At 39.5% G+C, this 18580-nt stretch overlaps 1 protein-coding gene across 4 annotated transcripts; it reads right to left on the bottom strand.

Moving 5' to 3' along the window:
- Positions 1-954: 954 nt before the first annotated feature.
- Positions 955-15568, bottom strand: CDKN3 (cyclin dependent kinase inhibitor 3). Of its 4 annotated transcripts, none has more exons than XM_032622436.1 (8): positions 15484-15568; positions 13034-13116; positions 11682-11737; positions 11142-11186; positions 8536-8758; positions 4527-4558; positions 2668-2771; positions 955-1183 (listed from the first exon to the last, which is right to left on the bottom strand). In XM_032622436.1, the coding sequence occupies exons 1-8, from the start codon at positions 15490-15492 to the stop codon at positions 1097-1099; spliced, it is 639 nt and encodes a 212-aa protein (XP_032478327.1). In that variant the 5' UTR covers positions 15493-15568; the 3' UTR covers positions 955-1096. The 4 variants fall into 4 exon arrangements, with proteins under 4 accessions (XP_032478327.1, XP_032478329.1, XP_032478326.1 ...); XM_032622438.1 differs by having other exon boundaries at positions 8536-8623; XM_032622435.1 differs by lacking the exon at positions 955-1183 and having other exon boundaries at positions 1191-2771.
- Positions 15569-18580: the final 3012 nt, after the last annotated feature.

The raw sequence follows: 18580 nt of genomic DNA, 5'->3' as shown, positions 1-18580 counted from the left end.
TAGAAGCACTGTGTATATAAAAGTATTAAAACATTGATTTTATATTATGGTACCTGCTGGCTCTCTGGTCTGAAGTTCCCAAACAGCACCAGTAATTGTTTTATTCTCTAATGAAATCAAAGGAGTCCATCAGAGCAAGAAGAATGACAGAGTAAGACTTTGGGTAATTATATGATTATTTAAAATTAAGGGTTGATGTAGTGAAATTTGCTTTGTCTTGTGTGGAAGTGCCTCTGACTGTTGGTCACGTTTGTGACTACCAGTAGCCGAGAGCCATGGCACTCCGCAGCAGTGAAACCACTGAGGTCTCTCAACTTTGACTCACTGTATGATCCTTGTCTACAAATGACTACTTTTGGTAGCTCAACATGGAATTTAAAGACAAAAAGACATGTTCAGTAGCATAGAGTGAAGTGAAGGAGTGAGAGAACTGGAGACTTAACCTGTAGATAAGTGCTTTTATAAAATAAATGTGGAGGAGGGATTAAATTCATTCTGTGTAGTTCCTAGGGTGGAAAAATGAATGCTGTAAAAACAGAGCAGCTGTCTGAACCAATTGGAAGATTCCAGCAAATGCTGGATAAACACCTGTTGGGATGATCTGGTATTGGGAGGGAGGTGACGAGGTGGTTCATAGGATCCCTCACAATTCTGTATGTCTATGAAGTAAAGAAAACAGTGGGAGAAATTTTCAGAGGAATAGAGGGTAAGAGTTATTTAAATAATTTTAGCATGGCTACTCATACCAATTTTCATATGTATTACTATGTCACATGCTACCCAGTAGTTACCGATAATATGAGGTAAGAGTGTGGTAAAAAATATATTTTTCCAAATGCTTTTTTCAGCATTGCCTCCAGGTAAAATAAATCAGAGCAGCTAGTGCATTTTTAAAAGGAATATTGTATACCAGTTTTTCTATCTCCTATAAGAGATGAAAGAGACACAATGAAATTTGTCAATAAAAGCTTTAAGAATATCTGCACATCTACATTCATTACATTCCGTTTGATAACAACAGTAGTTTCATTCAATACGAATGTTAGAGAACTCAGATCTCTGCCATGGTCATATATATATGCTATTTGAAATTCTTTTATCTAGATACAGATCTTGATAGTGAATCTCTTGATGATAGGTGCGCAGCTAGTTTGTCCCGGAACTCATGAAGATAATTATATTGCTGAAAAAAGTAAAGATATATTGAAATACATTGTAGAAAGCTGATTACCAGAGTAGTAATACTAGTCAGAATCGGGAATCAAAAAAATACTTGATAAAAACAGTTCTACATCCTTTTGTGTAAGGAGGTATTTCTATCTTGAGGAAGTTTTATCTTTCAATAAAGCTACATATAGTGTGAAAAAGTTGTTTTAAAAATCTCTATAAATTAGGAGGTAGCATGAAATAACGGCAGTGTTTTATAAATCTTTAAAATCCTTTCTCCCTTTACTGGCAGGAGGAAGTAAGATTAAAAACACACGAAGATATTCTTTTTGCTAATGCATTTTCCCCTGGGGAGTAAGTACAGGGGAGAGAGGGTGCTTTCTGCAGCAGTTAACAGCAGCGTATTCAAGAAAATCTATTTCTTAATTTACAGAGCCTTAGTTTTCTGCTTTTGGTGATGATAAAATCCATTTGGAACAATTTTCATAGTAGATAATATTAAAGTAAAATCACTGATCTTAACAGATAAGCAAAATAAAATCTTTAAATAATTCATTTGGAGTTTTAATAGCTGCCCAGAGGATATTCTCACTCTGCCAGTAATCTCATTTTGTATTACCGTTCAGAAATTGAAATTGCATACTGCTAACTTACATCAGCACAGAGATGGAAAAAGCACGTTTGCCCCAGAATGCTGAGGTGATAAATTGACAGCCCCTATTAATGTGGGCTTAATTCTCTCTTACGATTAAAGATGTAAAACATGCATATACATGTTTGACCATGTATTTTGTTTTGTGTCAAAGAGACACTTGGGAACATGTTGAATATGAAGCATCATTTGTTAAAAACAGATAATAAAGGGAGCTGCTTCTCTGTTTTCAGAACCTGCTCCTCAGACTTCATCCTAAAGTTGAGACTGGGTAATTGGGAAAGGAAGACAAGTTAGCTTTACAGATCTACAAATCAATAATATCCTTGGGGCTTTGCCACTGCAGTGTTTTGGTGTTAAATAGAAAGTTAATGTGAAAGATGTCACTTAGGTTATCCACAGCAAAGGGTAATTAGCATGGTTTTACATTTTTTTCTATTACAGTCATTCATCTATCTTTGTTAAATGTTTTGGTGATACAGTAATAGGATCTTCATGAGATCTTTTTGGTCAAAAATATACCCAGGAAACTACCAAGTTTATGGTAACTGCCTCATTTTTCCAGGTGAGAGGATCCATTCCCAGAACAGAATGGGCAAAAACTGAACAGTAGTGGATCTTGAAAGAGTAAACTGGAAAGTTCAAATTTGTCATTATTTTGTTTGAAAAACTGAACTTTTTCAGACGTCCAGGTTATATTTAAATGTAAATTTTTAAAAAGTCAAAATATAAACAGGTGATACATGAATAATAGAATGCTTTGGATCTTCATTACCCTTTTGATGAGATGTTACACTGTGGCGGTCTGCCCCTGACCACAGCCTCACGAGAACGGTCACCCTCCTTACCTTTATGGTCTGTATTGCTCCAGACCCTCTCAGGTCCCTCAGGCTGTCGATGGCTTGCTGCGGTGATATTGTGTCAGACAGGTATAGGAGGAGACAAGCGGCTACTAAATAGAACACGAGACAAAAATTGTATACTACATGTAAAAAAAAAAAAAAAATTGTATACTACATGTAATATATATTCTTATATTATAAATTAATGATATGCTTATACTTAATTCAGACTTCTGTTTGTGCAGAAGACTGTTTTTGACAAATTATGATTTTAAATGACTGTGGTTGAATTAAAAATTTTTTTTTGGCTCTGACACGCACTTTAATAAGCCCCACCCTCTCTGGCCAGGCCCACTTGAATTAAATTTAACACTGGCTTCATTCTTTTTTTAAACAGCTTTATTGAGTTATTATAATTATAATAATTATAATTCACATCCCATACAATTCATTCATTTAAAGTGCACAATTTAGTGGATTTTAGTGTATTCGCAGTTAAATGCAGCCACCACCACAGTCAGTTTTAGAACATTTTCATCACCTCAGAAAGAAACACTGTATACTTTTGTTATCATCCCTCAATCACCCATCACCCCTCCCCTAAGCAACCACTAATTTACTTTGTCTTTATGGATTTGCCTGTTCTAGACATTTCATATATATGGAATCATACGTGGTCTTTCGCGACTAGCTTCTTTCACTTAGCATAATGTGTTCAAGATTCGTACATATTGTGGCACATATCAGTACTTCATTCCTTTTTATGGGTGAATAATATTCCATTGCATGGCTATACATTTTGTTTATCCATTTGTCAGCTGATGGACATTTAGGTTGTTTCCATTTTTTGGCTATTATGAATAATATGGCTATAAGTGTTAGTGCACAGGTTTTGTCTGGACCTGTTTTCATTTGTTTGGGGTATATGCCTAGGAGTGAAATTGCTGGGTCGTATGGTCACTCTGTGTGTAACTGTTTGAGGAAGTACTGCCTGGCTGTTTTCCAAAGCAGCTGCACCTTTTTCATTCCCTCCAGCAGTGTATTTAGGTTCCAGTTTCTCTACATCCTCTCCAAAGCTTGTTCTCCATTTTTTGGATAACAGCCATCCTAATGGGTGTTAGGTGGTATCTCACTGTGGTTTTGATTTGCATTTCTCTGAGGACTAAGATGTTGAGCATTTTTCCATGCGCTTGTTGGTCATTTGTATACTTTGTTTGGAGAAATGTCTATTCATATCCTTTGCCCATTTTTAAATTTTTTAATTGTCTTTTTACTATTGAGTTGTAAGAGTTCTTTATATAGTCTGGGTAAGTCCTTTATCAGATACATGGTTTTGCAAATATTTTTTTCCCATTCTGTGGGTTGTCTTTTCATTTTGATAATGTCTTTGAAACACAAAACTTTGTAATTTTGATACTGTCCAACACTAAAAGGAATAACTCTTACTCCCACTGTGGTATTTCATTAGCTGTTTCCCCCCCCAATACATTTTTTAAAAGTTTAAAGTTAACATATATAACTTTTTATGCTTATATTACCCATGGATATTATTTAAAAGTTACTGTCAATATCTTAACACCTGCAAAGGGAGAACATTAGAAAACAAAAAAAACACAAGAATGCAGGTGCTAAGACCTGTAAATTATGTTTTGTAGAATCCTCCCAAACAATGCTGAAAATACCTCTCCCACCCAGGCTTTCTAGGGAACACCAAATTTAGGGCCTTAAATGATCCTTTGGGTCTTAGCAGATATATATTGTGTTTCGTCTCATTTTCATACAAAGTGAGCATATGGCCCAGAAACACGAGTTTTCGTACTTCGAGGTAAAAAACAACAACTGAATAATAGAAATATATTTCTTACCAAGACAGGATCTCCCAAGTCCTCCATAACAGCTGAAAGGGAAGTACAGTTTTGAAGTTTGTACATTTTCATTCCATCCCAATAATTACAACCAGAGACTTGCTCTTTCTGCCTTCTATTTCTACTCTAATGCCTAGCACAGTGCCTTGTACCCAGAGATTAATAAATATTTTTGAATAAATCAATCAAGAGCAAAGTGTGCTTATTTGTTTGTTGGGAGGTATTCCGTACACCTATAAGGGACAAAGAAGGCAGGGCCTTTTTATTGACCTCTTTAAACATCTGAGGAGTGGAAGGTGTTACTAAACTGATAGAAATCAGACTACTTTTACCAACTGCCACTTAATTTTTCTCTAAACAAAACCTTAGTGGTTATGGGACAGGTCCGTATGGTAACTCTTCATTCATCTAGAAAGAGTAAAGAGGCAGTGTATCCTAGAGGTTTAAAGCCTGGGCTCTGGAGCCCCACCGCCTGGGGTTGAATCCTGAATCTGTCACTTATTAGATGTGTGAACCTAAGTTATTTAACCTCTCTGGGCCTCAGCCTTTTCACCTATAAGATGGGGCCGGCAACAGTACCTATGTCACAGTGAGGACTGAGTGAGATAACATTTGTAAAGCTCACAACAGAGCCTGGCACAGAGTAAGAGGTAAATGAACGTTAGCTGCTACTACGTAGCATTGTGAAGAAATGAGCAGTTCTGTATAACTGGATTTTCTAGAAAAACAAGGACTGATTCTTAAGCAATAAAACCATTCACTTTAATCAGTTTCAAAGATTCTAAAAAGTGCATTCCATACTTCCTAACTTTCTCAGAGGGTGTACTGATCCTAATTCAGTGCTGACAACCCATCATGAGCATCAGTTACTATGGTGTATTTGTAGATGGAGCTGTAGAAACATGTCTTGTGATAGGATGTGAAACAGAGGACCAAACAGGTACTGACCCCTGTATAACTGATGAACTTGCTTTCTACAAAGTGTCCCAGCTGTAGGCCTGTTTCAGAGACGAGGCTCTACTGTATAAAGGTAGAACATTTTAGTGGCTTTCTGCAAGATTAAGATGTATCACTTTTGGGACCTCCCTGGTGGTGCAGTGGTTGAGAATCCGCCTGCCAATGCAGGGGACACAGGTTTGAGCCCTGGCCCGGGAAGATCCCACATGGCGTGGAGCGACTAAGCCCGTGCAGCACAACTACTGAGCCTGCGCTCTAGAGCCCACGGGCCACAACTACTGAAGCCCGCGCGCTTAGAGCCCATACTCCGCAACAAGAGAAGCCACTGCAATGAGAAGCCACGCACCGCAACGAAGAGTAGCCCCCGCTCACCAAAACTAGAGAAAGCCCACGCGCAGCAACGAAGACCCAACGCAGCCAAAAAAAAAAAAAAAAATTACTTTATATCTTGCTAGCTTTATCTTTACTCCCGTTTGATTGATTCCTACTCATCCTTCAAAACCTAGCTCAAATTTCAACTTCTGAAATGCCTCTGTGCCCCCATAGAAACCACTGCCATTCTGTGTACTGCCTCATATACACCTGTTTGGAGTATTATTACACTTACATGAGAGTGTCGTTGGCTGTGGGTTCCTTGAGGGTGGGGACTGTGTCTAGAGTGTGTGTTTTATATTCACAATGTTTCATACACAGTAGGTGCTATGGGTTGAACTGTGTCCCCCGCAAAAGATATGTTGTACCTAATCGCTGGTACTGTGCATGGGACCTTATTTGAAAATAGGGTCTTTGCAGATATAATCAAGTTAAGATGAGGTCATTAGGGTGGGTCCTAATCCAATACGACTGGTGTCCTTATAATAGGAAACACCATATGAAAACACAGACACACAGGGAGAATCATGTGATGATAGAGGCAGAGGGGAGTGATGCAGCCATGAGCCAAAGAATGCCAAGGATTGCCGGCCACCACCAGAAGCTAGGAAGAAGTGACGAAGGACTCTATCCACGGTTTCTGACTGAAGATAGCCCTGCTAACACCTTGATTTTGGACTTCTAGCCACTAGAATTGGGTGGGAATAAACTTCTGTTTTAAGCGACCCGGTCTGTGGTCATTTGTTACAACAGCCGCAGGAAATGATGTAACAAAATAGGCGAGCAGTGTTCACTGACTTTATAAAGGAACAAAAATGTCCAGGGAGGACAGACAACAGAACAGGGAAAAAAATGTACCAGACCCTGTTTCTAGAGGGATAAACTCTAGAGCTGTTTAGCAGTGTGGGCACCCAAAGATAGTAGAAAGGATAGAAAATCATCTTTGTCCAAACAAACATTAGTCACTGTAGGGACACCTTTGAAAGCTCTAGGACAATGAAAATTTCCAGTCATCAGATGCTTTATTTTATGGGAGCCTGAAGCATTTGACATATGCAAGATTGCCCATCCACCCTCCCACATGGCGCGGAGCAACTAATTGCCCATCCTGTTTGTATTCAAAGACCAGAGCATTTGGTTTGCTAGAACTTGCTAGAGTAGATTTTGTTAAGTTTTTCTAAACTGAGCTAGTTTGATCTCTGGTAATCTTTCAGTAGAGGCTGCTTTCAAAGACTTGTTTGAAAAAAAAAATCTCAGAATTGGTTTGAAAATGGGTTCAAAACCTGTAAAGTATTTTTCACTGGCTTCATCTAACCACCTAATGCTGTTTTACTTAGAGTTATCAGAAAATGTAGCACAGGCAACTATTTACTCTAAAATTTTGCTTCTCCAATTAGTACTAGATGAGAGATGATGTGTTTCTGTAAAGTTTGGAAACTGTAGGATGTAGGATGGCTTCTAGTTCTTTTTCCCCTACTTTGCAGGTGATAGTTCTCTATATCAGAGTTTAGTTTGGTCACAAACAGATATGTGTCCCCTTGTACTGGTTGGTTTGCTTTCAGAACATGAGCTACTGGCATGAAGCCCTGGGGCTCTTTGTCTAAGGAGAGAGAAGCTGGCTGGGCTTGCCCTTCTCCTAGGTGCCTGAGACTACTGAGTTATTTGGTATAGTCTGTATACTTTCTAGCTCAAAGCAATGACCTTAGAGCTTTTGAGGTATTACACTACTTAATGCTCTATCTTGCTCCAGAAAGGATTAAGAAGATTAGGATGCAAAAAAACAAAGAAACATCCCCAAAACTGAAAAAACAAAAAAACCCAATAAGCACAAAGACCTATGTTTAGTAAATGATGAGTTCTCTTTGCTCTTCACAAATACCTCCTCACATATTAGAATAAATCTATAGTTTTCTCCTTGTGGCTGGCTCCCCTCTGCTCTGTGGGTCTCACTTCTGGTATAACTAATGTTCCTTTCCATGGCACCACTTAGAGTCTTTCCAATGCTACTGCTACTGTCTACTGCTGATTGTCACTTTCTTCTTCCTTTCTCCAAGCTACTTTTTTCTTTTCTTCTCATTTTTTCCCCTTAATCCATTTTCTTTTGTTTTAAACTTTCATACCAGCAGCTTATTTACAGCCACTGACAAAAAATGAGAGTCCCTCTTTCATTCAGGTAGCAAATTCATATCATCAAATACAATTTTCAAGTCCTGTTTTTAGGATTGCTCATTGTTTAGGGATAATTCCTTTGCTAATTTTTTAAAAATGGACTTTCTTGCTGTTGGAAGAAACTAAACAACTGAAAGGCCGACCAGTAGGTATGGTGTTACATAACAGGAATGATGCCCTCACCTTTTTGGGAAGGAGAGGGTCCCAAAATCAAGAGTAAAGGTCTAAGACAAAAGGAAAGAAAGCAAAAAAAAAAAAAAGCCTGTTACACTATCCTAAAAATTTCCTAATCTACTCATTTATTGTCCTTACTCTTCAAAAGTAATAATGGCAAATATCTGAGTGCTTGCTCTGTGCCAGGCATGGTGCTAGTACTTTTCATGTATTATCTCCTTTTGATCCTTGCAACAAACTATAAGGTAGGTAATAACTGCATAAGGATGCAATAATTTGAGAAATCATTTTGACTGGGACATTTTTCACGTAATATATGGAGAAAAGGAAAACATACTGTATTAAGGTTTTTCGGTTATTTTTAAGGCAGATTTCAAGCTCCTCCATTATGTCACAGCAGCTGGCTATGTCAGGAGTCCCTCCATCTGGAATCGGATGATGATGAGTGATAATTCCATACTGATGGTAGAGGCCCACAAGGTTTGGAACTCTATATTTTGACAGTTCCCCTCTGGTGCAGAAAACAAATATGTCTTGTATACCATAGCTCTTTAGTTCTTCTGCCAATAGACCAAGATACACAAGGACACACATGGACAAAACATTACAAATTTAAATACAGTCGGGAGGGAAAATATGGAGTTAAGTTCCTTAAGCCAAACAAACTAAGTAAATAACAAATGATAACCTTTGAAATGCTCATTGATAATCTAAAACAATACTGATCTGTCTTCAAACTAGGGTAAAAACGAAGTCACTAAGCACAAAATAGTAATTAGAAACATCTGAACCAAAAGGTTATTAAAATGAAACCTGACTTTATAAGTCAAAATGTTTTTTTACTGGATTGTAAGACATCCATTATATTGCTGTTTTGAAAAAAAATTTTTTTACAATAAATACTGCTTTAAAATAAATTGTAAAACACCTAATATTTCAAAACAAGAAGGAATGATAGCACATTTTTTCCCATTTTCTTCTCACCAAATCAATGGTGTTTGCTGTGTACAAGTCTCGGTTATTTTGTTTTACCCTAAGCACAGTATAAAATCTCCAGCATAGCCACGGTGCCAGAGCGCTTGTATTCTCACCTGTATTTGCAGTGTACCACACCATCATGTATTTACTTTTAGGGACTAGGTTTCTAGGAAATAAAGCATTAGCTGTATGAAAATTATGTGACTTAGCGAATTTCAGTATAATGATATGAACCAAGCGAGAGTACTGCAGGCCATTCTGTTCACTGGAGCTTCCTTAGGGCAATATTCACTACAGAGCATTTGGTTCATAATGAATAATTCTGACTCATCTGGTTCCCCTTTTTCTCTCCCCACCCACGAAATCCTAGGACATTTAGCTATTTAAGTACAAAGTACTTTTTATCATGAAACTCTAAACCTGTACTTGAAATATGGCTACTCCAAATTGAGATGTATTGTAAATGTAAAATACGTATCTGATTTCAAAGACCAAGTACCAAAAAACTCCTATCTCAATAATTTGTTTTATACTTAAAACCCATCGAAACGATACTATTTAGCCTATATGAGGTTAAATCAAGTATATTACTAAAATTAATTTTACCCATTTTTACTTTTTTAATGTGGCCCCTAGAAAACGTCAAAAGTACATATATGGCCTCTATTTGTGGCTCCCAATATGTTTCTGTTGGACAGTGCTCCTCTAGATAATACTATTAAGCTTTTGTACTTGTAAAAGGGTTTAACTTGTAGTTGACATCCGTAACCATTTTTAAGAGAGTAGGTAAATTTCCTATTTGCCTCTTGCACGCATTGAATAATTTCTATTATACAGTAGATTTCAACTTTCCCAGAAAGGACTCTGAGGACGGACACAGGAAGTGCTGCCAGGAGAGTTTAGGTCTCCCCCTTCAGACACTGTCATCTGTTTTGTATATTGGATTCCATTTAAGATTTCATTGGAAGAAAAAAAGGTTTGGTAAAAAATTGGAAACTCCTTTTACAGAAGAGACTAAATGAATAGGGCTTTCCAAAATGTGCAAGATTGGTTCTTGAACCAATGATTTAAATGATATTTTGCTTATAACTGAATGTTCTCCAAATGGAAATTTCCTACCATGGTGGGTATCTCTAGAGCAGAAAATCTTTACAAATACTGCAAGGGTCAACTAATCTATTAGTCTTTTCTGGTAGGTAAATTAAAGAAAGTATATTAGCAAATTGATATTCTAGGATAACTAGGACAGAATTTTAGGTTTATAAAATCTATAGTGGTCAGAATCAGACAATATATACATTTTTGTATTGGTTTATTATAAGGACATTGGTAGGACTATCAGGCTTGAGATATTCCAGGCCAACCAGAATAAAATATTTTGGAAGTCTAAATTTGTTAGTATCGTACAATATATAAATTCCAAATTGGGACAGATTATCGGGATATTTGTAGGATTATTAGACTTGAGGCTAAAAGCATCCTTGGGCATGTAGAGATCAGACCCTATTCCATCTTTTCCACCTAGACACTGGTTCTGTAAATTTTCTATGTGGGATGGACAATTTCAATACTACCTCTGGGTTCCCAGCTCAGGCTTAATTTCCAGTATCACAGTCAAGTCTGCAAAGAACAGTATGTTCAAAGATCTGGGCAGTGCAATGTCAGCTTTCTATTTACATACTTTTCCCCCTCCAACTTATACATTATAACTCAAATGCAGTTTTTATGTATAGAACTACAAAAACCAGTGAAAAGCAACACTATGTTTAGTAAATGATGAGTCTTTTTTGCCCTTCACAAATACCTCTTCACATATCAGAATAAGTCTATAGCTTGAAACTTTATGAAATACCAAAAATTTTTTTTGGAAAATTCAGAAGAGACTACAGTTTGTTCTTTATGACAAAGATTTTTAGTATTATTTTTTAAGAACCTATTAAGATGGTTCTGTCTTATTACACCTACCTGTATCTTTTTGGATATTTCTTCTAACACCTTTAAATTTACAACCTGTAAGTAGTAACAAGGCAAGTGCAAGAGTCAGTTTCTGGTCATAAATAACAAGTATATTACACACATATATAGCTACTGTAGAAAGTCATTACACATGATCATTTATATGCTTCAATTCCATTTTGAATGGGAATTTAAATTTCTTGTATTCTTAGGAATATAATTCCAGGGATTCATAGATCCCAGCTGAAGAAACTCTTGATCCAAGGGTTCTTTATTCTGTGTCCTTTCTGTAACAAGTACGTGGCTGTAGTCCTTAGCCTCACATTGTACCCCTGTGTTACATTTTATAAGATAGGTAAATCAGAAATGTAGAACCGTGAATGTGGATGTGGAAGGGTTGAAGAGTGGGTCTATGTTCCTTTATCTGTAGCCCACCAAGAGGGTTTCCAGAACTGAGTTCCTATGCTGATAGTCTGTGAAATTCTCTTACTGCTCAGTACAGAGAATTATATAAAAAATAATTTCTAATACATCAATAGTGTCACCTACCTGGAAGAGCACATAAACCAAGAAATTGAGAACAGTTCACTCGTGACAGGGGTAGCCTGAAAGGAATAAAACTTTATCAAGTTTAGTTCAATTTAAAGTTATAGATGGACATTTACACAAACGTGTGTGCCTGCCACTAAATGAAGGTGTTTTAAAGTTTTACAGCAGTCACAAAACAAAAATTCATAGTTAAATATTAATGTATTGGTCACAAAAAGGCTTAGAAAGACTAGGAGTTTTAAAATAGGAACTTACCATTTGCTTTGTTGCAATTTAAGTCTTAAAAGTGGCAAGCTAATTTAAACTAACTTAAAGATAGTAATGCCTAGGTTGCTTACAGCTAGTATAAAGTGTACTTAAGTTATCCTGTGGTTTGTTACCTGAGATATTTTGTGTTAGTAACCTTAGGAAATAAGCTGGAAAATGACCATCTGACGATTTCATCTCCAGCATTCATTCAAAATTACTATTTTAAGATTTCTTTATAGGACTTCCTTAAACAGATACAATTTCATAGAATAAAAACCACAGGCTACCTATTCTTTGTTGTAATGGATTTTGGTTAAAATGAAATAATTTCAAGAAATCCTATTCCCAGTTTGCAGTGCCTGGGAACAAAGCGGGCAGAGGCTCACCTTGTCTGCAAAACAGAAGATGAATTTAGAGGAAAATATGGGGCATTGTATAAATACCACCTGACTTTGAAAATTAGATGAGTTTTTGAGTTTGAAGGTGGCTTAGAAGGGGAAATGAAAGTTAATTGCTATTTGATGGCAGAACAAAAGAACTATAGGGACAACACTTTTTTTCTCTTCCTACAGCAGGGTCAGTGCTTAAAGAGAAAGATTATTACACTTACAGGGACTGTAGAGAATCTGCTGTAACCGTAAGTCACTGCCAAAATTCAGAAGTTGATTTTATATAAAAACATTTGTTTTTGTTCTTGTATCTATGGTGATGTGGCTTTTATCTTAAACAGGGTCTGCTGATAGATGCATTATTGTGGCAAGTAGTTCTAGGACTGGAATAAATGATAACATAGGATATCTCATCCTATGTTTGGTACACTATTCTTTTGTCGTAAAAGAATAAGAAGGTTTTGGTACTAAATGGGAGCTCATTCAAATCTTAACTCCTTGTTTCTACTATGGTTTTACTCAATGTATAAGGAAGGAACTCTCACCACTCCCCTTACCCCCCCAAAAAAGCTTTGTTCTACCATAGATAAGAAAGATAAGAATTCTATAATCAGCAGAAGAGAATCATTTTCAATATGCAGACTAAATTCTACAAAGATTATTATGTACACATCAAATATTTTAGCTCATCATTGATCAGAAAGGTTAACGTACCATGATATCTGAATTGGAGTCTGTTCGTCTTCAATAGGCTCTTCGTCTGATGAGTCAAACTCACTTGTTTGCACTGAACTAGGCTTCAAAAGAAATCAGTTATGTTAAATAACTTTAAAGAATATTTACATATAGTTTTAGTATAGCTGATCCTTGCTTAAAGACAAACTGATGCATATTTGCAATTTACTCAAACCTGGAATATCAGAGAGATCAGCGATATCAATAATAAACTATTGCTGTTTACTGTCCTATTAATAATTACAGCCCCATGTAGTGGAAAGAGTGTTGGATTGGGAACCAAGAAACCTGTCTTCTGGTCCTGGCTCTGCCACTTACTGTATAAACTTGGACAAGCGATGTCAGTTTCTACTGGATCTCAGTTTTCCAAAACTATAAAGTGAGATTTATTCATTCATTCATTCACAAACATTTCTTGGACACCTTCATTTGCCAAGCTCTGGAGATGCAAAGATCCATAAAATAAACAGCCTGCCTTCAGTATAATTGGAGAGACAATGTGTAAATAGATTCAAAAAAGTTAGAAGTGCTAAAATGGCACTATGCCCTTCAGAGCAGACAAGGGAGTGACTGACTGCTTAGGGAGCTGGAGAAAGCTTCACAGAGGAGAGATCCATTAGTTGGGTTTTGATGGATGAGCAGGAGGTTTTTAAGCAGATAGAGAAGTTAAGGCAATTAAGGCAAAAAGAGAAAGGGCTTTGTACAGTATAGTCCCTTGGTGTCCGCAGGGGGTGGGGGGGGATTGGTTGGTTCCAGGACCTCTCCCCCGACCGTGGGTTCCAAAATTCCCAGATGCTCAACTCCCTTACATAAAACGGACCAACATGGGACAGTTGGTCCTCTGCATCCACGGACACCGAGAGCTGACTGTATCCAGGAACTGTGACATCAGAGCAGAGAAGAAGAAGCTAAAGAAGTAGTTTTCTCTACCCCATTTCTCAATAAATAACAGCCTAGCAATTTGGTTGGTGGGTGGGTGGGAGTACAGGTGGAATAACATGTCCCTAACTTTGTGAATCACTGGACTAGAGAGACTGAGATGAACTTTGTGTGATGATCTAAGGAGTTGAAAATCACGTGGGAAGCATTTCTACATGGAAGATGTGTTATAGGACCAATAAAAAACACACCTTTCTTCTACTTCCTAGTTGGAACCAACTGAGGGATGAGACACTGGAGAGAAAAATGGAGATCAATATATCAGTTTTATTACTGACTGTCAGGTGGAGGATGGAGGATGTGGCTTTAAAGCTGAGGTCAAGTGGGCTTGTCAATTCTTCACTCCAGAATTGGACTTATCCACCCAGGCACAGGCAGTGATGGACAACCCATGGCTCCCCTGTGGCAGAGAGCACCCCAGATAGTACTCTCTGCAAAGAGAAGGGAAGGAACACAGCTACTTGTGTTCAGTTCCTCCCAAACTCACGGATCAGATCACTCACTCTTCCCCTTCTGGGGACAAGTGTAGAAAGAGGCCAGGAGTGAAGGACAGCTGATGTCCCTCCACATGGAAACATGGGGATTAGCAAGTGTAACTGCCTAATGTCTTTTCTAGCTCTGAAGCTATATTCTATTCTATAATGGTCTTATTTGTAACTACCAGATCACTTTACAGAGCCAATTTAGGCCATGGATTTGAGTTGCTTTGGATCTATCCGTATCATTATTATCAACTCAACTCAAATGGAGCCCCTTCAACAGGTTGTCAGCTCTGTTGGTAGGTGATGTGAGTCAGGTGGGGCTTCAGATCCTTAAGCCTGTTTTTTCTTTCTTTAAGGCAGTTTTGATGATTCAAGAGTTTCAGTTTGCGTGGCCCATTCACTCAGGCTCTCCCAGCCAGCTTTACAAATCCTAACAGAGTTGGATGTTTCCGCTTCCCCAAGCCCAGAGATTCTTAACTCCAGGGAAAAGGACGCAGTGCCAGGTGGCCCCGTGTAATGGTGGCCGTGGTGACACGCCCACAAGCTGGGGCGGGGGCTGTTAATCATCTTCCAGGAAGTTTTCCCCGTCCGCGGAGAGGAATGCTCCCCAGGGGGCCCAGGGCATCCCAGGATATGCTTTGGGGCTGGGGTATCAGGCTGAATGATGCACGGAGACACTTAAGCTCTCTATGCCTCAGTTCCTTCGTAAAACGGGGCTCAGCCCTCTCTGGCAGGGCTGTCGTGAGGCTTAGGAGACCCTGCATGCGACAGCTCACAGCCCATAACAGGCGCACAGCGAATGTCTGTCTTCCCCTCGCCCGCCTCCGACCCTATTCCTTCGCTGCCATCCTTCTTGCAGGTTCCGGGAAGCGCCACCTCCCATTCCCTGGACGGTTACTGCGCGAGTCGTGTCGCGACCAGGCTGGGGCTGTCCCCGGGCTCAATAAATCGCATCGGGGCCGCTCCCATCCCTGCGGCTCGGTTCCTCCAATCCCCGTCCCCACTCACCGGCTTCATAGCTGGCCGCCAGACAACCAGACCGGCCTCCTGCTACCTCGGGCAGCACCAGTGTCTCAACCTCCGCCCCGCGCCCTCTGCCCCTCAGCTCAGCTCATTGGTTCATCCTTCTGTGAGGTGGGGCGAGGCTTCTTCTTGGAACCAATCGGACACTCCCCCTGTTTCTTACTCCGCCCCCGGTGCCCAGGCTCGACCTCTAACCGCTCATTGGTTCCTACGGGGCCTTTGAAACACGCGCCGGAGGAGGACCCTGCTGAGTGTTGATTGGCTGGGAGGGCGCCCTCCTCCCCCCGGTTGGGAGCGGGGTGGGGCGGGGAGAGGGGCGGAGCGATATCTTCTAAAGGCCGCCACAACGCTGTGGGGATGTTGGAAAGCGGTACTTTTCTCGAGGCAGGATCCGAAGTGGTACCAGGGTAGGGAATTTTGTTTGTTCTTTTAAATTATTTTTTAAGGGCATGATGGGAAGTATTGACCTGGAGCATCTTGTGAAAAAACACCACATCCTGTAGACTTTATAATTGTGGTCATATCTAGTCATATAGATACTATGGGAACCGCCAAAAATCCAGAATATAAGCATACCTAGTATGTTTGATATCTTATATTCCTTACCATTTCAGGATATATACAGGTTGGGATGTAGATCAACCTTCCTGTTAACAAAATATCAATGAAATAGTATGTTATGAAGAGGAGATAAAGTCTCCAGATGGTTTTAAGTGCCAGTTTCTAAGTAATTGGCTATTATCTTAAAAAAATATGTTTGATTATTCTCTCCCCCATTCTCCAGTCCCCATTTAGTTGGCCATGGGGAAGAAGGTCACCTGGAGCAATATTACCTGCTGATCTGACAAAAATATGCAGAGCTTTCAGCTCCCTGACTCATGTTGTGGAAACCAGTGGGTAGAGAGCTAATGGGAAGAATTCTTTAGCAAAGAAGATAGCACAGTTTGACTTAGAGACTGTATTAGTCAGGGTTCTCCAGAGAAAAGAACCAATAGGATATGTACACGAAGAGATTTATTTTAAGCTTGGCAAGTCAAAAGCTGATAGGGGAGACTAGGGGGGGCTGGAGACTCAGGAAAAAGTTGTAGTTGGAGTTCAAAGGCAATCTGCTCTAGAACCAGGAATACCTGATATTGCAGGTGAAGTCCAAAGGCCATCTGCTCCAAAATGTCCGCTTGCCTTTTTGTTCAGGCCTTCAATTGATTCAATCAGGACCACCCACATTATAGAGGGGAGTCTGCTTTCCTCAAAGTCCACCAACTGAAATGTTAATCTCATCCAAAAACACCCTCACAGAAACATCTAGAGTACATTTTGAGCAAATATCTGGGCACCATAGCCCAGCTAAGTTTGCACATAAAATTAGCCATCAGACAGGTCCAATTATCATTGAACTTGATTCATTAATTTATTCAGAAAATATTTATGAGCTTCATCTGTGTCCTAGGTACTATTCAAGGTGCAAGGAATATCTGAGTGAACTAAACAAAGTCCCTGCCTTTATGGGGCTCACATGCTGCTGGGGGAGACTGTCAGGTAGTGATATGTGCTGTGAAGAAAAATTAAAACAAGTGGAGTCTGATGAGGATGCTATTCTAGATAGAAAAGTCAGGGAAGGCATCTTTGAGCTGTCACTTGAGAAACACCCAAATGAAGAGAGAGAGTGAACCATTTGAATAGTTAGAGGAAGAGTTTTCAGTCTGCCTGAAGAGTAAGGAGGTGCAAAGCCCCTGGGGTGGGAATGTGCTAGGTGTGTTCAAGGAACAGCAGAGAGGCCAGTATGGGAGAAGCTGATTGAGTGAGGCTGAGAGAGGTAGGCAATGAAGCAGGGCCTTGTGGGAGGCTTAAGAGCCTCTTTTCTGAAGCATTGAGAGAGGGTCCAAGGAAAGACTGGAAAATTTATTAATTAATTTTTGGCTGCGTTTGGTCTTCGTTGCTGTGCACGGGCTTCTCATTGCGGTGGCTTCTCTTGTTGCGGAGCACGGGCTTTAGGCACGCAGGCTTCAGTAGTTGTGGCAGGAGGGCTCAGTACTTGTGGCTCGTGGGCCCTAGAGTGCAGGCTCAGTAGTTGGGGTACAGGGGTTTAGTTGCTCCGCGGCACGTGGGATCTTCCGGACCAGGGCTTGAACCCGTGTCCCCTGCATTGGCAGGAGGATTCTTAACCACTGTGCCACCAGGGAAGTCCCCTGATTGTTTAAGTATTATCTGTGGCTACTTTTGCGTTACAGTGGTAGAGTTGAGTAGTTGCAGCAGGGACTGTATGGACTGCAAAACCTAAAATTAATTTACTCTCTGGTCCTTTACAGAAAATGTTTGCCCACCCCTGTGATATAGTCTGTGAGAGAAATGTATATTTCTTCTAGTAACATGATTTTAACTCTGTTTCTTGCAGAGGAAGAATCCTGGCCTTATTATGCTAAAACATTCTCCTCTGCTTGGCTTGGTCCCTTCATTATGGGGGTCCCACATAAACTGACAAGGGCTATGGCTGAACTATCTGGTTAAATGGCATCATAGTAACCTAGTTTCTAATCCCCAAGATTCTCCCTGGAGAGGAGGAGTGGGGGCTGAAGTTCAGCCTGCCACACCTGTAGTCTTCAGTTAATTTTTTGGTGTGTGACTCACGGCTGTTAACAGAAATGTGTGTGGTCAAAACAATGTGGAGGATTTATCCAAACCATCAGAGGGGAAAGTGTTAACATATGTTCACAGACAGATGAGTATCTTTAGAGATGCTCAAAGAGAAATGAAACATGATTGCCATCAGAGGTTGTACTTGGATGTATGTTTTACAAATAGATCCATATTTTAAAAATATTTTAATATGAATGCTAATGGATTTGACATGTGTGTTAGGGAGAGAACACTGGAATCTTAGAGTTGACTGCAACTTGGAGAGATCATACCTCCCCATTCGTGACATGCCAAGTTTAAAAATTTCTCTTGTGCTGACCATCAGTTACAGTATATAACATCTGCAGTAGGCATATGTTGTTTTCCAATTGCTTCTTCCTTTGGTGAGTTGCTCCTGTCTCATTTCACGTAGTCTTGTTGGGCATGTGACTGGGACTGATCCATAAAT

The sequence above is a fragment of the Phocoena sinus genome, chromosome 2 (genome assembly GCF_008692025.1).
Source record: "Phocoena sinus isolate mPhoSin1 chromosome 2, mPhoSin1.pri, whole genome shotgun sequence".
Classification (NCBI taxonomy): Eukaryota; Metazoa; Chordata; class Mammalia; order Artiodactyla; family Phocoenidae; genus Phocoena; species Phocoena sinus.
This window is presented reverse-complemented; position numbering and strand designations above follow the sequence as displayed.